Consider the following 16,599-nt stretch of genomic DNA (forward strand, 5'->3'; position numbering starts at 1 on the left):
CTCCTGAGTTTTCTTTGCCAAAGACAAGTAGTACCATCAGCCGCCAATGTAGGAAGCCCTCTCCTTTGTTTTCTTGACTAAGGAGTGCAGTGACTAGAAGGAGAAGGATTATTCTGGGGGAGGTCATTGGTTTGGTGAAGTGAGCAAGAGGCCGATGACATGGTTTCACTTTGCTTGAAGCAGCCCAGGTAGGCTAACTTTCTTCTAGAGCTTGGAGAGTGGGTAGTCAGTCCTTTCTAGCAAGATACACAGCCCTAGGCTAACATTACTGGTTGTTACCCATCTGGCAAGGGGTTTTGGCTGAGTCCCAGTGATTAGGTGTCCAATAGGTGCTAAGAGGCACTAAATTTTGTCCTGTTACTGGAATTTCTCATAGAGTATGTATTTTCTGTGATTTGAATCCTGAGTATTTTCACTAGGGAACTGCTCAAAGGCAGCCTAAGAGAGCTTGGATAACTTAAGGTTTTAACTTAAATAGAAAATAAGTAACTAATGAAAAATAAAAAGTTTTGAATTCTTTTTCCTTTCTTCTCTAGCTGGTAAATTTCTGTCTGTACTCTGGATTTAAAGACAGGGACTTAATCCAGGAGCACCACACACCAGAGAGCCTCACTGTTCAGTATCTCATTCAGTTTTGTTTGGGTGCCTACTCTATGCCTGTGGCCCAGATTTGTTCCAGATTAGATTTCTTCTCCAGTTTACTTTTACAGGTTTATTTTCTGTCATTCCCTTCCATATTCTCTTTTTCTGTTCCTCTCTTTTGTCTCATTTCACTTCCCTATATTTCCTTTCTCCCATTCCCTCCTACTTTTCATATTCTATTCCCAATCTTTTCTTTCCATAGGTATTTTTTCTTAATATTTGTACTTTATTTCTGTAGTATAGAAATGCTGTCAGCCTTTAGGAAAGTTTTGGAATATTCCTCCCCTTAGCCTAGAAAAATAAAAAAGCAAAGCATGCCCTAGCCGGGTTGGCTTAGTGGATAGAGGATCAGCCTGTGGACTGAAGGGTCCGGGTTCAATTCTGGTCAAGGGCACATGCCAGGGTTGTGAGCTCGATCTCCAGTATGGGGAGTGTAGGAGGCAGCCAATCCATGATTCTCTCTCATCATTGATATTTCTCTCTTTCCCTCTCCCTTCCTCTCTGAAATCAATAAAAAGATATTAAAATAAAAAAGAACATCTCTCTCTCTCTCACACAAACACACACACAAAGCATTATTTAGAAGTAATAGGTCAGATGCAGTGAGAAACTAAGGGTCCCTATCCTAAGCTCTGGCTCTGGATCATGGGCTCCTACTTCTGGCTGAGCTGCTCTCTCTTGGCCTCACAATCAGTAGGATTGTCTATCAGGGCTTCCTTTTTGGAGACTCAGTTTTGGTTTTCTGGATTATGTGCTAATTCTTCTGCCAGAATTTCAGTAGACTCTTTGCTCTGTCTTCTTTTTTGTATCTGCCCCCTCCCCCTGTATGCATGAATAATTCAGCACTGACTTTTCCCACACTTAACTCGTTCTGTTGGTTCAGGGAGAATTATACCTGAAAGGCATTCTGGTTTTCATCCCTTGATCCTTTTAGTCTTCAGAACAACAACTACATCAAGGATTAAAACCAGTGCCTCCAAAATCTTTTTCCTAATATGTGATCAGAATGCTTTGTATTTTTTTTGACTGATCTTGTTCCTGCCCATTTTGAAGGTTAGCCTTTTTCTCGTACTGATTTTTTCCCCTTGGGGTTCTAATCACTTACCTCTTTTTTTCTTCTTCTTATGCTCACATGTTGCATTAAACTCAAATGGGAAAAGCTTACCCCTACATCCTGCTGTACCCACAAGTGTTGTCTGGAATCCAATGTTCAAATTTTCTTCCTTGCGTGTAAAGGCCACATTTGTGCTGCTCCCTGTCTCTTTTAGTGGAATTGCCTCCTTGGCTGTATAATGTAGAAGCCCAAGGGTCATTTTCTTGTTACCTTCCATTTGTCTCCAAGTTTTTATTTTTAGAGAGAGAGAGGAAGGGACAGAAAGAGAGAGAGAAACATTTAAGTGAGAGCAAAACATTGATTGGCTGCCTCCTGCATGCCCCTACCTGGGATCCAGCCGGGAATTGAATCGACAACCTTTCAGTGCATGGAGGATGATGCCCAACCAACTGAGCTACACCAACCCGGGCTTGTTTCCAAGTTTTATCATTTCTGCCTGGATTCCCCCCACCCTAGTTCATTAACTCTTTTTAATTTCCACTGTATGGATGCAGGTCCTTATCTACTTCATGAGAAAGTGTAAAATCCTAACCTTATGGTCTTCAAGAGGCTTCTGTTTCCCATACTACTACTAAGGTGGTGTTGTTTTTTTTAAATTACTAATATGAGGAATCCATCATTTGCTAAAAGTATCTCCTTTTTGGGATGGTGAATATTGGTTTTCCTCATTGCGAGCCAAGTGGGAACTTGGCAAGAAAGGAAATATGGGAGTTTATTAGTTAGGTACATAGAGGATGGTGTCAGAAATGGCTTCCCTGTATAGTAACCTATAAAGCACAGTTAGGTTGAGCTTCCTTTCCAAGCACAGTGTTGCACATTCTTATTTTTGCTTGGAGCAGGATTTGTAACTGTGCTCATCGTTTAGGCCTGGCCGGAAAAACAGAAATAATTCTATGAAATTATAGTCACTGTTAGGTAAACTTGGCTGCATTATCAGCAAGATCCCATTGGCAGTGCATGTATTTTCTTCTTCAGCCCATGCTTTGGAGAGGAATTCTGAACCTAGGGTGTTGGTGCTTGACAGGAATTATTACAAAAACCCAATGTTTCAGCAAGATAGTAAAACTGCTGCTTTTCTCAGTGCATCTGGACCTTTAGGGTGACTCTTAAGCCTTGGCTTGACCTTCCCGATTTCCTTGGCCAGTTTCTGATGTTGGACCTGTTTGTTTGGTTCAGCCATGTCTTTTAAAGTCTGCAAACATCAAGACAATTTTAAATAAGAAAAATCTCTTTATTAAAATATGGAAAAACTATTTTTTTTTCTTTTTCCTCCTTTTGATAATTGTAGAGGACCAGAATCTGTTAATGACAGATTTTCCTTAGGGTTATGATAGCTAGAGAAGTAGAGTCCCAAAGAATTCTGCATTGGAAAAATGCAGCTCCTCTAAGAATCAACACTAAAATTAAACCAAGTATTCTATCTCATTTGATAAGGGGAGAAACTAGTGGCTATTGAGACAGTTCTGCACATGGCTTTGAGGTCACTAGACTTGGTGCAACTCAGCTTGCTCTTGTTCTCACAGCTGGTGGCCACCTAACTTAGAAGCAGAAAGAATTCTGAAGAATGAGGTAAAGCCTGGGTGCTTTGTGCTTTTCCACAGCTTTTGAAGATCCTGATAGTGCTGTCGATGACCGAGATAGTGACTATCGCAGTGAGACCAGCAACAGCATCCCACCTCCTTACCATTCGACTTCCCAGCCCAACGCTTCCGTGCACCAGTTCCCTGTGCCTGTGCGACTGCCACAGCAGCTGCTACTTCAGGGCAGTTCCCGCGACTCTTGCAACGATTCTATGCAAAGTTATGATTATGACCTCGATTGCCCAGAGCGGCGGGCTCTCAGGTGGGTGTTGGAAACAAAGCACTTCCTTTTCCTAGTATGCTGAGCTCAGGATACAGCTGACATCAAGGATTTGGGCATTTTAACCTGAGGTGGTAATGGAAGTATAGCAGTAAGATTGGCCAAGATACAGTTATTTTGTGTACAGTTATTTTTTTTCTCTTCCACACATTCACATTTATACGTTTCCATCAGAAATATTTCTCTTTATGATTAGCGATTCTCAAATGGTGAGAGAACGCCCACTGGGGGTGGATGTCTGGAAAAAGCCTGCTCACTTTTCTGCCCAGCCCGAAGATTTTGATTCACCCTTTACCAAAATTAAAAACAGAAAATCACATATGTTAAATGTTTGGATAACCTTCCTACCTAAATATTTCCCTGGGAATTTCAGAAGAAAACTACTATGGATCTCTCTGTAGCAGATTCAGTGCTTTTGCTGGACCTTTAAATTTTTTATTTTATTAATTTCTTAAATATATAAAACATTTGCATGGTTAAAAAAAATGTTAAGGTGCAATACAGCATACAGCAAAGAATCACCCACTCACACTTTTTGGCAAAAATAGTACAGATGATGTTTCCTTCACATAAGGTTACTTTGTCTCATTATTGGTGTTTAGTTTTATCTCTTGGTTAATAAATCTGTATATACCATATTTTTCCAATGTAAGGTTATCTTTCCCCTTTGTAATTAGGGATTTCTGGGTTATTTCTGAGGTTGTGTCAATATTCTGTTTCCCCAACAACCTTTAACCCATTGACTTCAGCATCCATTGATGATCCTTACCTGAATCAATTGTTTCATTGGCGGGAGGTTAGTTTTTTAAAACCATTCCAATTTAGCACATATTTTGGTTGCTGGAATTCACCTACCTTAGGATGATCCCTTTAAAAAAATATTTTTATTGTTTTCAGAGAGAGGAAGGGAGAGGGAGAGAGAGACAGAAACAATGAGAGAGAATCATTTTTTGGCTGCTTCATGCACATACCCTACTGGGAATTGAGCCTGAAACCCCGGCATTTGCTTGACTGTGAATCAAACTGTGACCTCCTGGTTCCTGGATGGACGCTCAACCACTGAGCTATACCGGCCAGGTGATGATCTCATTTTTTGCCCCACCTTACCAAACTGGTGAATACTATTTATATCTTGAGCCTCAGATGATGGTCCACCTGCTAGACATCATCCTGTCTCAATTTACTATCATTACTGAGTATATTTTCTTTTTTTAAAATATATTTTATTGATTCTTTACAGAGAGGAAGGGAGAGAGATAGAGAGTCAGAAACATCGAGAGAGACAAACATCGATCAGCTGCCTCCTGTACACCCCCCACTGGGGATGTGCCCGCAACCCAGGTACATGCCCTTGGCCGGAATCGAACCTGGGACCTCTCAGTCTGCAGGCTGACGCTCTATCCACTGAGCCAAACCGGTTTCGGCCTGAGTATATTTTCAATGAAAATGTTTTCATTTATCAACCATCAAATAGAATTCTCACTCTTTATAATCTGATTCTAAAAAGAAACATGCCAGGAATCCTACTATAGTTGGTCCCTGCTCCTTGCTGGTTTAGTATTTAAATATTTGGATATTGTATTCATTTGATTTTAGTTGTTTATATTGTCCCAACTTTAAGAAAAACACACACACACACAACAACAACAAAATAAAACCCACATTTTGGCCCTCTCTCCCCTCTGTATTTGCAAGCATTAGATGCACAGGCCAGTAGTGATAATGGCACATCAACCTAAATGACTATATACTCTGCTGGACAACTGCAGTTGCCTAATAAATACCCTACTATAATTTTATTTACTTCCTGGGATACTGCTATAATAAGTAACACTTAGAGGAGCATTAGTGATATACTTTAAGTTGCAAATTTTTCCCCTAAAATTTTTCTTTAATTGATCCCATATAAACCTGATTTTACTGTATTATATGAAATGAGGTTAAAAGTAAATACTTTATCAATTTCAGCAGAGGAAAAAATTAACATGAGTTTTAAAAAATATATTTTTATTAATTTCAGAGAGGAAGGGAGAGGGAGAGTGAGAGAGAAACATCAGTGATGAGAGAGAATCATTGCTTGGCTGCCTCCTGTGTGCCCCACACTGGGGATTTGATCCAGCAACCTGGGCATGTGCCCTGACTAGAAATCGAACCATGACCTCCTGGTTCATAGGTCAGTGCTCAACTACTGAGCCATGCCAGCTGGGCAACATGATTTTTTTTTAATCTTTATTGTTGAAAGTATTATATGTGTCCCCCTTTTTCCCCCATCAACCCCCTCCAGTCTACTCCTGTAAGTAAACTTTTATTATAGACATTTTTAACTTAAAGGTTTGAAGTGATTTCTTTTTTAAAACTTTTTGAAGAAATTATATCACTAGAATTGATTTTTTTTAAACTTCTCTATTACTATAAATACTAAATTCTTGGAAATAGTCTAAGTTCTTAAGTTGTACAGTTTTATAAGAAGAACATTTAAAAATCTTGAGGGAATAAACATGTTTGCAGTATCTTCCAATAAATCAGAAGTATAAGAATAAATAGCTTCATTCACTCTATCCCTGGTTATCTATAGATTTTAAGTTGTAACTATAAAGACTTTTTTCAGACTGGACTTAGTTTAGTTTGAGTTTTTGAGAATAATGGAGAGTAATGAAACTGCATGTAAAAAAATATGTAAAGTTGATTTCCTCACTCTATCAAATGGTCTTCTGTCTAATGAGTCCAGAATAATGGGAAATGTATGTAAATTATGTAAAATACCTAATTTGAGGTTTGATAGTAGAATTGGACTTTGTTATATCGCCAAAGTATCTCTAGTGTTAAGGGGTTTCAAAAGACTATCAGTCTCAAAGACTAAAAATCTTAAAGATTTTTAGCCACTAAGTTACAACTTTGATCTTTTTTTCTGTTTCCTAAATAAATGCTATTCGATGCTAGATCTATAAAAGAACACACTGAGCTGACAAGCTCCTAGTCTGCAGGCTCTCTCTACACCCCTACCGCCTACATGGGAAGTAGGCAGTCTCTAACCTAACTGAAAGAAAGGTCGGCTCTCTTCTGTATTCATTGACTTAAGTTGAACATGTGGCTTCTGCTGTTGTCCTCAATATAGAGAAAGATTTTCATTTCACTGTAATCCTCAATGTATATAGTCTTAGATTTCACAAATAACAATTATAACGCTTTAAATAATTTGCTTTTTTTGGCACTGTAACAAGGTTTGACTTCTGATAGTCAAAGACTATTTTTATTATGCATATATTTTTTCTTTCTAAAAGAAATGTGTTTGACCATATTGTTGGCTATACTGCCTCAAATATAACTTTCAGCAGGTTAACAGCTTGGCTTCTCTTGAGACCCAAATTCATCAACAAATTTAGGTTTCTTGAAATCCCTTGATATATTTTCATGGAATACTTAACAGTTTTAAAGTTGGCATTGTAGATACATTTTATATATCAGCGATTTTCAACTGGTGTGCTGCAAGAATTTTGAAAACATGCAATACCTGACTATTTAGTCAGGGGCACTGACCTCTTTTGCCTTAGATTGTCAAGTAAAAAATGGCAACAGCCAACAACAACAGCTATCCGGTGTGAATGAATCAAAATCATACCTATTTTTTTTTTTTTGACAGATCGGCAAAAATATAATGTATTTTTTTGGTGGGCTGCAGAATTTAAAAAAAATATATATTTTATTGATTTTTTACAGAGAGGAAGGGAGAGGGATATAGAGTTAGAAACATCGATGAGAGAGAAGCATCGATCAGCTGCCTTCTGCACACCCCCTACTGGGGATGTGCCTGCAACCAAAGTACATGCCCTTGACCGGAATCGAACCTGGGACCCTTCAGTCCGAAGGCCGAGGCTCTATCCACTGAGACAAACCAGTCAGGGCGTGTTGCAGAATTTTAGTAATTAGTTTATATGTGCCATGAGATGAAAAAGATTGAAAATCGCTGCTATACTAATATATTGCTGAGACATGTTCATTTAGTTTCTTTCTTAAAAAATAAAGGATTTTAAAAGCTTATGATAGCTACTGAAGTATTTAAAAGTTACTATTATAGTTGTCCTTTTTTATGTGGAAAATACTCTTTTACTACATTGCTATAATATTAATTTAAGATCATGTGGATTTCCTTATATTTTTCAGTCTGAATGGTTTTTATTAAATTGATAATTTTACTAATTCTAGTTTTCTTATTGGATGTGCACTAAATCTTATTTGTTTCTTTTCCCTGTTTTTCCTTTTTTCTTTGCTTCATATTTCTTCAAACTTATCTCTTTACACTAGACAAGGCTTACAGACTAAAACTGACAGAATTAGGATTATTTCAGCTTTTTCTGATACTGACTATAAAGAGCAAGAAGGTATATCTGAGCAGATAGAGGGGAAAACATCACAAGAGATGCTAGAAAACAGTAACATAAACATAAAAGAAGCACAGATAAAGGAAATTAAAACTCTTTCAAAAACTGATCAATGTTACAGCCAACAAGTACAACCAAATTACAAGAATTGGAAAAAGATACCCTTTCAGAGCCAAGAAACAGAATTCTCTACTGCCTCTAACTTCGACCTTAAGTTTGAAGCATCTGTTTCCTCCAGATATCCTCAGAAATATGATACAATTGATAGAAGAAGGAAAAAGAAACCCTTGTACAGTCATTTGGAAAACAATGAAAGAAGACAATATAACGATAGATTAGGAACGAAGACTAACTTCAAAAGTATGTATCCTAATAGTGAAAATTGTAACCTTTGCGACATTGAAAAGAAGAAAAATAATTACCCAGTTTTGCACCCCTACAAAAATGGATTTGTGGTTAAGTGTGGCATGTGGGCTGCTAAGTTGGAAAGTCATGATTATGATCTTCCAGATTGTTTTAAGAACTGCGAAGAGTCATCTGGCTTAACCCAGCATGTCACTGATTTCATTCCATTGGATATTCTTGAAGATTCTACTAGCAGTACTTCTGATGAACTTCTGGATTCGCCCATTTCTTCTGATAAGCAGGAAGGTTTACTGTCACCAACATGCCATCCATCCAATGTCCATCATATTAGAGGCTTTCCTAAAGAATATTATGTAGCAAATCCAGCATTCCCATTACAAAGGATGAATTGCAGTGCAAACACACTTGGAGATCTGTCTGGGTGTCCCATGGAAGAGAGAACCCTTTCTTCTACTGAACCTAAGGAGAACTATATTGATACAATAGATGAGCTTCAGTGTTTTGTAGAGACAGTCTCAGAATATTTAGCAGAGAAGGAAGAGGAGATTGATAAATATGGTTCCCTTTCAAAAACTAAAAAAACATATAAAATTAATAGTACTGTTGATAATGCAGAACAAAAAAACCCTGGGGACCAAATACCACCTATAAACATTGTCAAGAATGACAAGGACAAGGCCATCTATTTTCCTGAGTTGAGTGGAGTGAAATGTGCTGTTGGTTCTTTGTTCAGTTCACTCACAGAAAAGGTGGGCTCGGGCACAAAGCATCTAACATTCTCTATGGAAAAGCTGGGTTCTTCAGCTTCAGAGAGAACAGAAACTCTTATTAAAATAGAGACAATTAATTCGGGATCTAGACCCAGAGCCAAGTCAGTATCAGAGAAGGATCTTTCCATGCAATCTCCACTACCTTCTCAAACAATTGATAATAAGGATTTTGGCAGACATGACAAAACCTCTGGAAATGAGCACATAGGCATTAAAACTGGAAGTTTAAGCTTTCAGGATGCAGCAGAAACTCTTGGAAGGGACTCTGCTCCACAGAGTCAGAGTTCAGTTATTAAGTCTGTTTTCAGCATGCTAACACCATTAAAGATCTTTCCAGAAAAGGATGAAACCAAAAAAGGTAAGAACAAGCCAACAAGAAAGGAAAGCTTCGTTGGGTGTGGTTCAGAATCAAGTCAAAGGGAAGATACACTTGGCAATGACAGTAGCATCATTGCTTTAGATAAGAGTAATGGAGACAGTACAGGCTTGTCCCAAATGACCATAAGTGAGGATTTGTTGTCTTCCCGAGCAGCCAGTGAATCTTCAAACTTAGCTAGTTCTGCAAGTAAGAAAGATGATATTGAGAATCTGTTGGAAAGAAAACCCCGCATAGACCTCTCTCTGTTACCAGATGAACCAAAAATACTAGTATGTGCCAAAGATACTCCAGGACAGCCTTGTGTAGCTGGCAGTAGAACTGCAAATAAAGAGGCTTCCTCAACGGCATTAGAGAGAGACAGAGTTACTGGTGATGATGATTTCCTTGAGCCACTCAGAAAATCTTTTAGCCAGTTTTTACTCACTTCCACTGAAAACTGTTCAAAGGAAACTTTGTCAGAATCTAGGAAAGTTCATCAGTTGGAGGACAATGGATGGGAAAGGATCCCTAAGAAAGATGGACATTCCTTTTCTTTTAGTGGAAAATTACATATTCCATTTCTCAGTGTTCTTAGTCATTCTGAAAAGCAGCAGGATTTAAGAGAGAAAGGAAGCGTTTTTCCTTTGTTTAAATTTCCTTTCACTGACAGCCATATCACTGTCAATGACCAGAGTTTTCATGGCTCAGAAGTAGCCACTGATGAAGAGATGCAAAGAAACTGCCATGAAAATACCAAACTTAGTTCAATAAAATCTAGTTCAGTTACAAATATTCATAATAATGTAGGAAAATTTGGAGACACAGAGAAATTTAATAAAAATGACCAAAAAAATTGTCCTGAAGATGCCACACTTAATAAAATAAAGTCTGATTCAGTTCCAAATACTAATAATGATCTTGAGAAATTTGGGGATGTAGAGGTATTAAATTCCAGTGACCACACAGCAGAAGAGAACTGTGAAAGAGGTACTTTAGCCATCCTTGCAGTTGTGCCCAAAGAGCATAGGCCTTCTGATTCAGGAGAAAGTAAGACTCTTACACAAGTGACATCTTTATTAGTATCAGACTCTTCATTAGCATTGACTTCTATTTCACAACCCACCTTGATTAATGAAATTAGTGAAGACAGACTTGTAGATAAAGCTTCCAAGAAAAGAACAAAAGGAGGCCTCCTTTCTGGCTTGTTTAACAGATTCTCTTCTCTTGAAAACTTGTCTAGTACACAAGAATTAAATTTGAAAAATGATGATTCTCATCACAGGCATAATACCCCAAGCTTACTCTCAGGAATATTTAACTTGATAAACAGTAGCAGTATGACTAATTATAAACCAGATGAAGCAAAGTCCTTGTCTTTAGGTGACATAAAGAATTTGAATGGAAATAAGCATTTATTCTTGGATGAGATCCCTGTTACTTCATGCGTGACTTCTGAGAACCAGAGGAATCATGATGAAAAGCAAGAAACTTCTGGCTTCATAAAAAGTTTCTTATCTTCACCTAAAGAAAACATACCGTTAGTTGATGCTTGGGTTGATAATCATCATTGCCCCTATATATGGAAAAACCAGCACAGTGAAAAGTATTGCCCCTCTTCTGAGAACAGTGTGCCAAATGCTCAGCAAGACCTCTTAGAAAAATCTTTGGTTAAGAGGCCAACACCACACCATATTGTTGAGGCAAACTTATATGAAAATTCAAATAAGTTAAATCCACCTATACTAAATACTAACATTCTTAATAAATCAAACCACTGTCAAGCTTTTGAAGAGATGAACAATCATTTCTGTTATGAGTGGGACTCTGATATAAAAGATTTATCTAAAGATTCCAGAATACTTCAGCCAGTTTATTATATGTTGAATCAAAATACATTTCCATCAGCTGATGTTTTTGTGTGGCCTGATTCAGAAAACCCAGCAATAAATTTTTGCCAAAAAGATCAAAATGCAAATATCTTGGAGTGTAGAACAAATTCAAACAGTGTCATTTGGTGTGACTTACCATATGAATCATTTGATCAGTTTGCATTTAATGAAGATTACTTAGTAAGAGGTGATATGTGGGCAGCTAACTCATGTAGAAATTCTTGTCATCTTTCAATTAATGAAACTGAGAATTCACTAGAAGAATTACCTATTGACTTAAGTTGTTCTTCAGGTTATGAGAAGACTTCATACCCCATAGATGATCAAGAATCATTAAGAATGGATGAAAACTTTGTTTTTTCAAATATTGATTATGAATACCAAGAATGGTTGTCATGTCTTGAAAATGGAGTGTGGTGGCCATCAGAGGATGGAGACTATGGATATTATATGTTCCATGATGGTCAATATATCTATTCTTTTCTCACTGATTCTACTGGGCAGTATGCATATTTACTTATATCCGATTGTCCTTGTCAAGAGTATTTAAATTGTGATTCACAGACTAATGATTTATCAGGTATTATATTGGATGACAGCATTATTTCTGCCTGTAGATTTAGAGTACTAGATAAAGGAGATGAATTATTGTGGTATGTTGAAGAGGAACCAATTGATGACCCTCTTGACTTATCTATAGTTTTGCCAAGAAGTGAGGGACCAATGTATCTAAATTTAGGAACATTTTCACAAGTTCTTGAAGAGTCAAGGTACAACCAAAGGGATCGACCATTAGATTTTTCAGTCTGTAATTCTGAAAAGTTTGAAGGAGATTTTGGATTTTTTGAAGAAAGGTTGTGTGTTTCTGAAGACTTTGAACATACATTGGATCTCAGAAATCAGCCCCAAAGTATTGATAATCATGTCTTAAATAAAAATCAAATTAAAGAGGGAGACAAGAACCAGTCTGTAGTTAAGGATTCATTAGTTTACTTTCCCAGTTTTCATTGGCTTCAGACTTCTGAAGAAGGTTCTACTTTGGTTCATCTTGAGAATATGACTAACAGCCCACAACAAACAGAAGAGATGTCATTGTTGAACAAAGTGACTTCATTATTTTCTGCTTCGGGTGCTCCAGTTGGAAGTACTTTGAATTTTGAAAAGAACGAATCCTTAGAGTCTTTGGCCACACAAAAGAAGGATCACCAGTCAAACTTAGCAGAGCTCACAAATGACGAGCTTCAGTCATTAATCTTGAGTAAGCAATCAGAGAGTAAATCTCAAAATGAGGAGGAAAGTCTTCTTAAGGATTCAGAGAGACAAATAGTATCCGATGTTCAGCAACCAGAATTTACTGAAAATATGAAGCAAGAATTTCCTTTAAAAAAATGCATTCATGTGAAAAAACAAAGTTTGTTGAAATCTGTTTTCCAGGTAAGCCAAATAACTCCTCAGGCTAAATTAGGCATAGAAGATGATGAAATCACAACAACCGACTCTGTTTCAGTTCCTCTTGCATCGCAGTTTAGTAGGGATGAACACAAAAATAGTGAGCTTTCCCAGGACCAGTCTTCTAAGGAGTCTGAGAGAACATTATTTAAAAGTGCATTGATACTCTTTGGTCGGGGAGAAGACTCTTCAATAAGTGCAACAGCAAATGAAAAACAGGCATCTGGGTTTTTGAACCTCTTTAAAACCCAGATGAATAAAGAAGGATCATCAGACTTAGAAAAGAATGGTGATAAAAATAGAAAAATAACATCTCAGGAAAAGAATGAATCTTCTGGTGTTTCAGATTTTTTTGGTGCCCTTGGGGATTTCTTTAAAACCAATGTATCTTCTACACAGACAACTGAAAATATGTCTGTTTCTTCAATGACTAATAAGGATGAGGTCAAGTCAAGTCCTAATCCCACAAAGCCAATTATCCAGGATTTTGGGAACTTTCCTGCCGCACCAGTTTCCTCTAAAGGGAAGGTTCGTGTTAGAAGTCTAAATAAGCAGACTACTCTTGATGATACTGGGCTAATGGAACCATCAACTAAGGTTATCCAGGGCAATAATTTGACTGAAAAAGAGGTACCCTCCAGAGACCACTTAATCCAGCAGTCACCAAATCCATCTTTCGCAACAAATTGTTTCAAAGAGTCTTCAAGAGAGTCTGCAATAGAAACTAGTGGTGTGTCTACAGTGACAGAAGTTTCAGGAAGTAATAAAATATCTTTTGATATTCTGAGCAGAAAAAATTCAAATGAACAAGATAATTTTTCTGATAAATACTTAAGTTTTTCAACTGTCACAATATCTCCACCCCAACTGGAGTTGCCAACCAGAAAGAGTATATTTTCTTTCCTGACTGGATCCGAAAAATCTGAGAACAAAGCCTCTGCTACTCTACCAAGAACCAAATCTCAATCAGAAAGGCTATTCACACTCCCTTCCTTTTCCCCCACTAATTCAAGCATCAAGAAAGATGCCTCTCATAATAGCTCTTTTAGTTTCTTCAGCTTGTCCTTTTTGGATGAAAAACAGCAGACTCCTGGGGAAAAGCATAGCCTCTCAACTATTGCTCCAGTGACTTCCCAGCCCTGTAAGAAGCCAAATGTTTTTGTAGACATGTGTGGCACAGTGAATGAAGGTTCCAATGGCAATAGAGGTAGCATAGTCCAGGAGTTAATTCATGAGCAGCAAACGGCTCCTTGTGTTTCCATTAACAACACCATTGAGGTTACCTTCCTTGATGATGAGCTCAATGTAGGGGAGAACTATCAGGGAAAGCGAGGGTCCAGCGATGGATCTTCAGCAGATTTCCAGTTGAATCAGTTGCAAACAGACATTGCTCCTCATTCACCAGGATATCAGGCACAGACTGAAGCACTGCTTATTGGTCCAGAGACCTTTGAGGTAGCTTCTCATGAAGATTTCATACAGGAAGCCTTCCTCAGCCGCTCACTGGCCTCAGCTTTTCCACATGATAGTCATTTGATTGAAAAGCTCAACAATTTAGACACTTGCACTAACCACCACCAAAATGAAAGGTTTTCTGGTGGCCCATTGAACTTGCCATTAGAAAAGGCCCCTGTTGAGATCTTAACACAGATCCTGGAGCCAACCTCTTTCTCTGAAGAGCCGGGGTGTGCAGGGCACCTCCAGGGCCGAGACACAGATAAAGAGGAAGACAAGTCATTGTTGGGCTCTTCAGTAGGAGTGCTTTCAGGGTTTGTGAACAAAGTGAAATCTTTCTCTGGGAGCTCAATTGAACCTCCCAAAACTCTCTCTGGATTTTTCTCCTCTTCTAAATCTCCAAAGAAAAACTCTTTTTTCTCTCTTGCTTCTGGTGCATCATCTCCGCCACTCAAAGGTGAGTTATTTGGAATTTTCAAACGTCCCAAACCAGAGACATGCAAACAAGAATCATCTATCCCAGCTACTGCATGGCTTCATAAAGGTAGTTCCAGAGATGCTGTAGGATCAGTACCTCCAGAAAATTTATGGAGAGAGGATGCTTCTGTGTTATTCAATTCAGAATCTGCTCTCAATGACTATAGAATGACTGTGGTTAGAGCCAAGTCAGACTCGGAGACCTTGACAAATGGTCCTAACCTCACAACTGAAGTGGAAAACAGTAATATTCCTGACAATACCTTGACAGATGATCTAAAACTAATGACTGAAATGGAAAACAGTATTCCTGACAATATTCCAGAATCCCAGGGTTCTGAAACAATTGGGGCTACATCTTCTGTCTCAGGAGATGATACTGGACAAGGAGTATTATCTCTGAGTGATGAAGGAGACATGGGGGTGTTGCAGGGCACAGACACAGATGCATCATTTGAAGCAGAGAATATTTCATTGCCAACACAGTCCCATCCAGATCCTACCCGGATTGCCAAAGAGCTTCCTTCTCCAATTCAGCCACTTCCTCTTGAGCCAAAGCCAGCTATGCAATTTGCCTCCACAAAACAAAACATCTTAGAGCTACAGGGAACCAATTCACTAGAAACCAGTACCACAACACCGCTCAGTAAGGCAAGCTCAGTTGGTCAGAGAGCCACACTGGAAACCCAAGGATCCCTTTCTCACCCTCTGTGGGAGGAACCTGTGCTTTGTGCCAAAGAAAGTTATGGGATATTTGATGCCCAGAAAGACCCACCTACAGCCTTCCAGGAAACAGAGCAGCCAAGATCACGTTTTGAGATCCCAAACATGACCAATTGGCCAAAGCTCCATTTCCCATCCTCTGCTACTGACTATGGGAAACCACTGAGCTCTTTCTTTTCCCCACCTTCCTCCTCTGGCAATAGGGGAGCAGAGACTGGTTTAATGTCCGGTTTTAAGAAGTTGTCAGCTCTGTTTGAGGGAGGTAATGAGGGAAAGGCCAGTATAGTGGCAAATGATCCTAAACTAAGGTTTGGAAAGAAGCTGGATCTTTTGTTCCCCTGGCCAAAAGAGCACAAAGGGGACCCTGAACAAATGCCTACAGAATCCTCCACTCCAGTTTTGATTTTCAGCAGTGACCAGGACCTTAACTCCAGTGAGGCTGACAAAGCCTTGGAGTCTTCTCAAATGTCTGGGGCCAGTGCTGACCCAGCTAAGGTCTCTGCTCATCTCTCTGTGACCTCTGATCGGCTGGAGCCCAAGCCAAGTATGGGTGCTCATGGGCTTTCAGGGCTTGGAGAAGTGGAAAACCAGCAGGAAATCCCAGCATCTGGAGAAGACTGGAATACCAAAGGCAACCTCTCAGGCCTCACCAGTCTTTCAGAGAGTCATGAGGAAGAGCACTGTACTGTCTCTGGGCTACTTCACCAGCCAGAAACAAAAGGAGGGGAGGCAATGCCTGCCAGCTCTGACTCTGTTTTGAATGTACAGCTGCCAGTTACTCTGCACGGCATCAAGGAAACAAAGACCAATGAAAGGCCTGTTCTCAACTAAACCATCATAAATGATTTCAAGGAATTGATCATTTATGATGCAATGACTTAGAGGTAGATTAGATATAGCCTGCTTTTCATCCTTCCTCTGTCTTTCCTAGCACCCGAATTTCGTGTTAATTAGAGGTTAAGTAACAAGAAATAATGCATGGGTCTTTTCATCCTCTCCCTTCTCTATAGTGCCAAATTTAATTTTATTTATTGGAACAAGAAGTTTCCTACTTAAAGAAAAGGCTAGGCCCTGACATTTACTCACTCTGATTTGCTCTGCCTTATATAAAATGGAA

At 38.7% G+C, this 16,599-nt stretch overlaps 1 protein-coding gene across 9 annotated transcripts in view; it reads left to right on the top strand.

Moving 5' to 3' along the window:
• The window catches only part of UNC13B (unc-13 homolog B), a 159,804-nt gene that overhangs the window by 62,608 nt on the left and 80,597 nt on the right, over positions 1 to 16,599 (top strand). For 8 of the 9 annotated variants that reach the window (XM_059657252.1, XM_059657250.1, XM_059657253.1 and 5 more), the window contains exon 8: positions 3,358 to 3,598. In XM_059657252.1, coding sequence (XP_059513235.1) covers positions 3,358 to 3,598 — 241 coding nt within the window. Of the gene's footprint in view, positions 1 to 3,357; positions 3,599 to 8,233; positions 16,298 to 16,599 lie in introns of all 9 variants that reach the window. The other variant, XM_059657259.1, reaches the window with a different exon arrangement.

This window comes from Myotis daubentonii, chromosome 11 (assembly GCF_963259705.1).
Source record: "Myotis daubentonii chromosome 11, mMyoDau2.1, whole genome shotgun sequence".
NCBI classification, from domain to species: domain Eukaryota; kingdom Metazoa; phylum Chordata; class Mammalia; order Chiroptera; family Vespertilionidae; genus Myotis; species Myotis daubentonii.